General features: G+C 31.9%; 1 protein-coding gene across 1 annotated transcript in view; it reads left to right on the forward strand.

The window, feature by feature from the left end:
* The window catches only part of LOC106680751 (serine/threonine-protein phosphatase 6 regulatory ankyrin repeat subunit B), a gene marked incomplete in the record, with an annotated part of 8,733 nt that extends 4,602 nt beyond the window's left edge, over positions 1-4,131 (forward strand). The window contains 1 exon segment of the mRNA XM_067049929.1: positions 201-4,131. Within this exon segment, the coding sequence (XP_066906030.1) occupies positions 201-3,913 (3,713 nt within the window).
* Positions 4,132-11,099: the final 6,968 nt, after the last annotated feature.

Below are 11,099 nucleotides of genomic sequence, written 5' to 3' on the forward strand. Positions count from 1 at the left end.
TATCAATGTTCAAGGAGATTTCAATAACACTCCGCTGCATCTTGCTGCTGAGAAGAGCTACGAAAATGTTGTTAATTCATTGTTGGATAGGAATGCAAGTGTGGTTATAAGAAATAGCTATAATAATACTCCACTACATGTGGCAGTGTCTACTGGAAATCTAAATGTTGTAAGGGCACTCATAGATCATGGTGCTGTTGTCAATGTTCAAGGAGATTTCAATAACACTCCGCTGCATCTTGCTGCTGAGAAGAGCTACGAAAATGTTCTTAATTCACTATTGGATAGGAATGCAAGTGTGGTTATAAGAAATAGCTATAATAATACTCCACTACATGTTGCAGTGTCTACTGGAAATCTGAATGTTGTAAGGGCACTCATAGATCATGGTGCTGTTGTCGATGGTAAGGGAGAAGACGGGTTCACGCCTCTCAACATAGCTGCCTGGAAGGGCTACGGATCTGTTGTAGATTTACTGCTCTTGAGGAACGCAAGTGTAAATATAACAGATGTGCATAATAATACTCCACTACATAATGCAGTATCCTACGGGAATCTAAATGTTGTTAAGATACTTCTCGATCACGGCGCTCCTATCAACAGCAAGGGGGGATCCGGATGCACGCCTCTACATCTTGCTTCTAGAAATGGCTTCGAAAATATAGTTTATTTATTACTGTCAAGGAACGCTAGTATGGATATAAGAGATGTGCATAATGATACACCAATACATGATGCAGTACTTAACGGTTATCTGAAAATTGTTAAGATGCTTCTAGATCATGGTGATGAGGTCAATAGAAAAGGAAATTCCAGCCGAACGCCCCTACACATTGCTGTTGCAAAAGGCTATGAAGCTATTGTTGATTTGCTGCTGTTAAAGAACGCAAATGTAAATATAGGAGATATAAATCATTACTTTCCAATACATATGGCAATAAGCAATGGGAGTTTGAATGTTGTTAACAAACTTTTAGATTATGGTGCTAATATCAATAGTAAGGAACAAACCGGTTCCACGCCACTAAATTTTGCTATTAGGTATGGCTACCCAACTATTGTTAATTTACTTTTGGAAAGAAACGCAAGTGTAAATATAAAAGATTTGTTTAATACCGCTCCGTTACATTATGCAGTATTATTTGATCAATTTGACACTGTCAAATCACTTCTGGATTATGGAGCTATTGTCAATGATAAGGGAAATTTCGGATATACGCCTCTACATTTTGCCGCTAGGAAAGGGTACGAGAATATTGTTAATTTACTGTTGAAGTGGAATGCAACAGTGGACATAAGGGATAAAGGTAATTACGCTCCATTATATTATGCAGCTTATTTTGATAGATTAAACGTTGTTAAGGTACTTATTGATAACGGCGCTGTTATAGATAACGAGGGAGAGTTTGGTAGAACGCCCCTCCATGTTGCCGCCATACAAGGCTTTGTAGACATTGTTAATTTCCTGTTGTCAAAGAACGCGAGTGTGGATATAAGAGAAATGACCAATCATGCCCCAATCCATTATGCAGCTGTTCATAATAAACTGAACGTAGTTAAAACACTTTTGGATCATGGTTCTGATGTCAATATCCAGGGGGAATTTGATACTACCCCTCTCCATTTTGCTGCACATAAAGGTCACGAACGTATTGTTAATATACTATTAGAGAGGAACGCCAGTGTGGATATGAGAGAAAGTTTTCATGATGCAGCAATACATCGTGCAATAAAATTTAGGCACCTACAAATTGCTATTCGACTTATAGAACATGGGGCGAATATGCATATGAAGGGAGCAAACGGTAATACACCACTCAGTTTTGCGATAGCAACTAACAGTAAAATAATGAAGGCTCTAGTAGAGCGTGGTGCTGATGTCAACTCACAGAACCGCTATGGCCAAACGGCTCTGCATAGAGCTGTGGATAGAGGTCATGATGCAATTGTTGGCTATTTGCTATCCCAGAACGCAAGTTTTGGAATCCATGACTACATGTGCTATGCTCCTCTCCAACTGGCCGCACTTAATTTGAATATAAAGGTAATAAAGATGCTGTTAGATTATGGAGATGATATTAATAGAATAGGTTGTAACAATATTACAGCTTTACACTTAGCAATAGAAAAGAATAGTACTCAGTTAACTGAATTTCTTTTGTCTAAGAATGCATATCCCAATGCGATGAGCCAAGAAGGATATACACCCCTAGATGTAGCTTTTTTGAAATCATCTAATGAAATAATAAACTTACTTTTAGATAATGGAGCGAAAGTTGAAGACAAAAGTTTTTTAGGATCGAAAATTCTGTTCAATGCGGTTTCGAAAAAAATGATGAATCTCGTCGAGCTTCTATTGAACAGGACAGAACATTTCGATTCTTATCCAACAGTTATACTTAACTATGTCATCGGAATGAGGTTTCGGGAAGGAGTCGAACTACTTATCAAACACGGAGCAAATATAGAAAAAAAAGATATCCACGGCAATCTTCCCCTTTCTACAGCCGTTATTTCGAAAGATGTGAATTTGGTTGAATTAATTCTGCAAACAAGTAGGAGAACAGTTGCCAATACAAATTTTAGTACGTTTATAGATGCGAATTCGGAAGTGAATTTTCTTACCTCTCAGAATAGCACAAGAGACATCCATAACCTGACAGCACTTCACTTAGCTTCTTATCATGGACTCACTGAAATAGTCAGGATGCTGATATCGTATGGAGCTTCTTTGGAAGTTAGAGATGAACGGGGATACACACCGCTTCACTACGCCTGCGAGGAGGGTCATGTTCAAGTTGTCAAATTGCTTTTAGATTCTGAAGCCAATAAGGATTCTGCCGACATCAACGGCACGACTCCACTACATATCGCCTGCAGGCTTGGTACGCTTTCAATAGCTCGTCTACTCCTTTCTCATCCTATAGCTACATTAGATTACACTGATAATGATAGATACACTGCACTTCATTATGCAGCTTTGAGTGGTTCTCATGAAATAGTGACGTTACTATTAAATCTTGGTGCTAACAAAGAAGCAAGAACTAATGATCTCAAAACTCCGCTACATTTTGCTTCTCTCAATGGTCACAAGGAAACAGCGATAATATTATTAAATGCAGGAGCTATCAGAGAAACTAGAGATATTGATGCTATGACGCCATTACATTTCGCCGCTAGAGAAAGACACTCGGATATGGTAAAATTATTGCTTGATTATGTTCTTGACTACGCTCTCATTAACAAAAACGGCAGTACTGCTCTACACCTGGCTTGCGAAAGGCATAGTACATCCACAAGAAGTGAAAAAGAAATTGTTACCATGCTTGCAGATCATGGTTTTATTGGTCCAATAAATTATGACCACATGTCCCCATTGCTTATTGGGTCTAGAGACAATTCCACAGCATGTGTAGAAGTACTCCTAGCACGTGGAGCCGATGTTTATAGAAGAGACAAGTTCCTAAATCTTCCTATACATTACGCTGCATTAAATGGCAATTTAGAAATAACGTTTATGTTACTTAAGAAAAAATGGCGTCTAAACTTGGCAGTTAATAGCAATGAGGAAACCCCATTGTTTTTAGCGTCCAGGGAAGGTCACACAGATGTTGTGATATTGCTTTTAGAATATGGAGTCGAAGGTTTAAGGCCTGATGTAAAGGAAAGGACTGCTTTACACCGCAGTGCTAGCAGAGGTCACTTAGAAATAGTGAAACTCCTTCGGCAGCACCGAGCTAATACGGATAAGGAAGATCAATGGGGTTTTACAGCATTGCACTACGCTGCTTCATGGAAAGGGCACCAAGAGGTTATAGGATATCTTTCAGACACCTCCTTGGATATCACATTAGCACATTATTTGGACAAGTCAAAGCCTTTCCCAACAGGAATTAAGACAAATATCTTTTGACCGCATAATACAGAGTGCCTCAGATAGTGATAGAAGGAAGAGATGACAGCCAACCACATACCACGGCATACATCACCACCTGCAGCTTTTCATCTCCCCACCACAGTGCTGCGGCAGGTATTCATGTATAATGTGAAGATATTTTATAGCACGACCATCTGTCTGAATCATAGTTATTATATCATATTATTAATTGGTATATTAAAATTGTAAATAGATACTTTGTTCATTTATGTAACATTGAGGCTTTTATACCCAGTACCACTCCCTAATATATATTGTATTTAATGGTAATAATATTTTATGAAGATATTTGATTGGTAACTGGTAAACATGCAATGCCTTTGAAAAAGTAAATAATAGTAATATTTTCAAGAACTTAATTAATAAATATAATTTTGAATAATTATCCTGGTATCCCATAGACAACAATCTGAGACATAATAATCTCACAGGCATATGTGCTGACATCACAGACTTTTTAGCCAAACATAACGAATCCACCCAGTTATGAAATGAGCATGCTTCTCTTCTCAAATTTAGAGTTACGATGCACATATTAATGGATCTGCCATAAACAACTATCTGAAACTGTAACAATTTCAAACAAAAGTACTAAGGCTGGTTGGTACTGCTCCCTGCCTCAGTTACAAGAACTTTCAAACTCGTACATAGGTACAATAAACTATTAATTCATTGTGTAGATTCACGAAAAACTTAATATAAATTGGAAAACTTTCATTCAAGGTACTATTTTTATATTGCATGACATTTGCTAGTTGTATAACATGTTTGCAGTTGTGAATTAATTATATAGTATAATAAAAATGTGGTCATACTGATCTATTATATCCATAATATGATCATTGATCGAACATGCATAGACGTTTTATTTAATTCATCGCCCCCCCCCCAAAAAAAAAATTAAATTTAGTGGTGTAAAATCTAGAGAGCGTGACAATAACACATATCAAGTGCTGCTTGGCCATTGCTGCTGTATAAGAAAGATGGTCAGCTTGTTTTAATGCACACGGTATTCACATTGAAAACAAAAATCTATATAAATGTTAAGGTTTACATTTTATTAATAAATGGTCGGAACACATATTAATTTATATATTATAACCCAAAGTAGTTTATAACAATGAAAATCTACAGACAAGAATATTTTTTAACCAAAACGCTAACGGACATACTTTCATAGAGATTTCATTTACTGATTTTAAAATCCTTAATTCATATTTTTAGTTAAGACACTTAACCCTGAAACACTTTATTTATCGTATAAAAAGTTTCATTTTGTGTTTACATTTGAAAAAATGTACAGAATGAATAGCTGAAAAAAAAATTATATGAAATGGACATCTCGACATACATACATCTAAGTTTTTATTTGTAAATTTTAATGTATTATTTAATTTATACACAAAATATATCTCATACCTACAAATCTATTTCATCATTTATTATAGTCTAAGTTCTTCTTGATTATTATTTCTATCTATTATTATAATTTCTTCTTCTTAATGAGATCAACTGAATAAAACTATTTTTTTTTTAGCATAACAATGATAATAGTGTAATAATAAAGATATTTTTGAATAAATTAAACATTTTTTTTGTTGCACCAATCCGATTGCTAATTAACTTAATTATAATAATTGATGAGTTGATAACTATCTACGTCGATAGCTGCGGTGAAAGATATCTAGCATCTGTTTTTTTTATTGTACGAACACATGTTTTACTTTAACTTAATATTTACAGTAGTGAATTAATCTATTCATTAAAAAAAAAATCATTCTTGTTTTAATTTTCCTGAAAAGATTAAAAATCACGAATTTATAACATTAAATTTCTTGTTGTTGCATTTGCCTGGCTGATACATTCGAATATCAGATATTAAAGAACTTCTGAATTGACCTTAAGTATTATTAATTGTAATTTCCTTATGGCGAGACAGCTGTAAGAACTCAGGTGGTTGAAGTTAACCTGGAACAGAACTCATTTTTTGGAGAGGTGCATAGTTAACTTTTAGTAAAATAAAATAAGTAACTTCACTAAAATAAAATTAAAAAAACTAAAAATAAAGTCGATTAGCTGTAATCTACTTTTACATTTGATTATATCTAAGAATATGATGCTCAGTTATCTTATGCACAACACATGAGGAAAACAAAATTCTATAATTCACAAATCCGCAATAGAAGGATCGGTACGTTTAGGGAGCTACAGTGCTCTACCTCACCTTCACTTTCCTAATCGCGCTTGCGCAAACCAACCAAACACTGCACCAAATGAAACAAAAAAAATGTTTATTGGTACCAACTTAATTTAGAGGGTAGCCAATTTATTACTGTTCGGCCAGACTCTCCATTCTATTGAAAATCTCATATACGATGAAATTTCTGGTTTTTAACTAAAACTGAAAAAAAAAATCTTCATCGTCCATACAGGTTACAACAGCCGAGGGAGTTAATTTTTTCTGTAATTAATTTCTTCGAAATCACCTATGTTCTTTGTAACATCTTTGAATTTAGTTTCCAATGTGGGTCTTTATCAATTATTTTAACATATGTTTAAGCTATAGTACGTTTAGCCGTTAAGAGTTGCATCGAATAAACAGAATTATCTAAAAAAATATATATATATATATAATAAAAATAAATAAATAATACATTTATTCTTATTTGGATATGCATGAGTAAACAATATCCCGGAAACGTGAAAGCATTGTTCACAGTAGCTAATGTTTGCGTTCCGTTTTAATATTTGCCCGGAGTGCTATGAATCAGGAAGACAAACAGTAGCTCCAGTCGGAACAAAACAAAGCAGAGCTAACCATGTGAAGAATGGCCGTTCCAGGGCTCCCAGATGGGAAAAGTTTGGTAGGGGTCCCGCAGGGACTAATTCTATGGCCTATAATAACTGTATTCTGTATAATAAGGGTGTTGGAATATTTTATGTGGGCATAATGCTATAATTTTCAATTAAATTTAATTTATTTATAATTGAAAATTTTTTTTATTAAAAAAATAGGATAACTTTAATCCGAAATATTATGGAAAATATTAAAAGTTATCTTATTTTACGTAAATTTTCAGGAAGAAATGGTTTTAATTAAAGGAGTTTATTAAAAATGTATATCAGTGTTACTGACTTATATTTCGAGATAATATTTTTCAAATCTTTACTCCAACCGCTCCTTTTCAACTTATATCACTATTTTCAGAATCTGTAAAGAATTTTCCTTAGACAACAACTGCCAGTTTTTTAAAGGCAATTCTATAAGACAAAGCGATGTAGATACTGAAAATGCTGACAAAGTTTGAAAAATGTCCAGCTAACGGTAATGAACCTTGGATTTTTATGGGTAAAATTATTTTTTTATTGGAAAAGTCGTTAAAAATCAAATCTAGCTCTTAACATTTATGAAAAACCACGTCTCCTTCAGTTATTGATATTTATTATATCACTCTGTACGTTTTAATAAAAACTTATGTTCTCATTTTTATTTTATTAAATAATTTATTTTTGCAACATTTTGGCATTTATATAAGTGCTCTTTTATTCCTTTAATCAGTTTGGATACAATTTTAAATTAATTAATAATTCATAAAAAAATTACAGTCAATAATATGTACATGTATGTATTTCATATTTTTTCCTGTTGGCATTTTGAAGGTTGTGGATTTAAGCTATACAGTCTTTTTGTTTAAAAATGAAATATTAAACCTTTTCATTTCATTTCATTACACTTTATTCATAAAATAATAAAGAACTTTTTTGTTATAATACAGTTATTAATTAGTTTTTTTAATTTGTGTTCTATACAACTGAAAATAATAACTAAACTCCTATGTTCAGTTTCAAGAAAAACCATGTATTAAAATAAAAAAAAAAAACGAAACTTGAAGTCATCTTGCAGCGACAATAAAAAAACTCGTTGGCAAGGAGGTTTCATCAAGCTGGCCAGCTCCAACTTTATTATTCCTCGGCAGGACTTACTTAAAGGCGCAATACCTCATTTTGTTTAACCTCAATGGTTTGTATATCATGAAACTACTTAATTTTGCTACTGAGCCCGAATATTACACCGCTCATTCGTCAGTGCCGTGAGTCAAAACTTTAATTCTTTCATTTAATCATTATTTTTGGACAATGGGAAGTCACAAAAATTTCTACTTTGTATATTTATTAATTACTTATTTTTCATTCCTATGTATTACTTTTACTTTCAATGTTTTTTTTTTGTATTTAGAAGATGGTTCGTTGATCGCGTGTAATACATACATGGGTGATGATCAAAAGAACTCAAATAGTAATTAAATTATGAGTTATTGCTTCACCCCAATTTGCAGAGGAATATAATATAAACATCTAAAATAACTAGAAAGTAACAGAAAATGATTAAAAGTGTGAATATATATACAAGATGTAAAATGAAAAGCATAAATATGAAAGAATTACAAAAACATATTAGACCATTAATGAAAAATAAATAATAACAAATAAAAAAGAAATATAAAAATACAGTACACATTAAAAGACGAAAAATAAGGGAAAAAAAGAATAAATTTCAACAAAATAGGATATTAATAAACAAATAGGACACAGATCTTTCTGAATGGAGGAAAGCAAATGAATGAGCTAATGGTGGACGTAAGGCATCAACAGGTAGTACAAGAGCCCAAGAGGAGAAAAAAAGCAGTTATCTCACCCCAATTTTGATTACTTTAATGAAAAATATGTATAGATAATAGTCAAAATTCATGAGTCTGCCAAGTATAGGTTGGGGGAATAAAAAATGGCGGCAGTTTCAAAGCGATGAAACAAACTAATTTTTCATTCTCAGCTCTATATCTCAAAAAGTTGCAACAACACAAGAAAACTTGAGAACGTCATTTAAAGAAGGGCAAATTTGCTAAAATATGAGCCCTAATAGAGTTATTTAAGTTAAATAGTTTTCGAGATATAGCTTTTTAAAAAGCAACATTTCATAAAAATGTTGTATAGGACGTACTGAAAGATCAGTAGTTAGTAAATTTATTTTGAAAAATCTATATCTCAAAAACCATTTGACGTACAGATGTCTATTAGCACTCAAATTAAAGCTAGTTTAATCACCTATAAAGTATTTTATTATATTACCTTCGTAGGAGTAATAGTTTACATGAAAGTTGCTAAAATAAATTGATTTATAGTTGTTCGGACAAATTTTCATTTGCCAAATTTATATTCATATGTGAAAATCATAAAAACTACTACCCCTACGAAGATAATTGTTATAAACTACTTTATAGTAAGTTAAATTTCCTTTATTTTGAGTGTTGGCAGACATATGTACGTCTTATGGATCTAGAAATATATTTTTTCAAAAATCGAACAACTATAAATTAAGATTTTGTGAGTTTATTCTGTCAAATATCATAAAAACTACTAATCCTACAAAGATAGACATAATCAACTATTTTGTAGTAAATTTAACTAGCTTTAATTTGATAGCTGGTAAACATCTGTACGTCCAATGGTTTCCGAAATGAAGTTTTTCATAAATCAAACTTATTGTCCGAACAACTATAAATCAATTTATTTTAGAAAATATCATGAAAAGTACAATTCCTACGAAGGTAAAAGTCATAAATTTATTTATAGTCCATTAAACTAGCTTTAATTTGAGTGCGTCTGTACTCTGTAATCTGTACGTCTCATAATTCCTGTGATATAGATTTCTCAAAATGAATTAGCTAACTTCTAATCTTTCAGAAGATTTTAAAGAAAGCTATATCTCGAGAACTATTGGACGTAAATATCTCTATTATGGCTTACATTTTAGCAAATTTACTCTAATTTAAATGATGCTCTCTTAGATTTTCTAGTGTTGTTGGTAGTTTTTAAGATATAGAGCTCCGAATGAAAAATTAATGTTTTTATATGGTTTTGAAACAGCCGCCATTTTTTATTCAACCTACCTATACTTGGCAGACTCATAAATTTTGACTAGTAATTATACATAGTTTTTATAAAAGTAATCAAAAATTGGGGTGAGATAACTGCCTTTTTTTCTTCCCGGTTCTTGTACTATAGGGGAGTGGTAGAATTTGGTGGTTAACAAACAACAACATTATTTTTGGAAAGCAAAAAATTCATTATGCTATGCCAACATTAATATTAATATTATATATATTCATAAACATCAACCTTATTCTGATTTTACAAGCCTCTATGGAAGGCGGACGGTTCAGGTAAAGTTAAATTCTGTATCCCCCCCCCCCAGTGCTGCCACATATGTATTCAAACTACATATTTATAATTTACTAACTGCACTTCTCGGTTCTATTCCCGAATAACATCCGAAATAACTGTTGGAAACAAAGGGACCCATTACCAAAGTCATAAAGTCTGCTAAAAAATATTCTAATAAAAAATAAAGCCAATTAATAATAATATTTGAAATTTTCAATAAAAAAATTAATTATACTAGTTGTTTTTTGATAAAATTAATTTTGTCAATATAAAAAAAAAAAATCGAACCTTTGTCAGAAATTAAAAATAACTGATTTTACTACCTAAAACCTACCTGTTTTTACTTTTAATTTAATTTTATTGATTCTATGTTGAGTTAGTTTTTGTCATTATATCAGAAATAGTATTACAGCATAATAAAATAACAGTGGTGTTAGAGAAGATTGGTTCGTTATAAACTTCCTACGTCATAGATAATTAGTTTTATAATACTACTCAATTAATTGAGGGATTACAAACCACACAGTTCAACAGGACAAAGGACTGAAAACGACCACTTAGGATACTAACTTAGTACCGGTTAAATTGCTTTCTATTTTTAGGTATGTAGAAGGTATTTAAATGATTGTTATACCTTTACTAGGTATATATATCATAGAGCCGCTATTTTATATTACTTTCAGTTGATATTTAAGGATATTTGAGTACAAGTTTTAGAACGCTACGTTAATTAGAACACGTTTTATTTATTTTTTTTATGTATTTATATTTTTTTTAATTGCACATGTAAATCACAACTCAATGATTTAAACTATTATTAAATACCTGCTTGTTTGCAAGAAATTTATTAAAGGTATTAATTTAAGTAAGACTATGAAACTATAAATATGATTTATCGATAATTATAATTATTAACGACATAAATTTCGAGAGTGAAAAT

The sequence above is a fragment of the Halyomorpha halys genome, unplaced genomic scaffold (assembly GCF_000696795.3).
Source record: "Halyomorpha halys isolate HHAL.00 unplaced genomic scaffold, Hhal_1.1 Scaffold284.1, whole genome shotgun sequence".
NCBI classification, from domain to species: domain Eukaryota; kingdom Metazoa; phylum Arthropoda; class Insecta; order Hemiptera; family Pentatomidae; genus Halyomorpha; species Halyomorpha halys.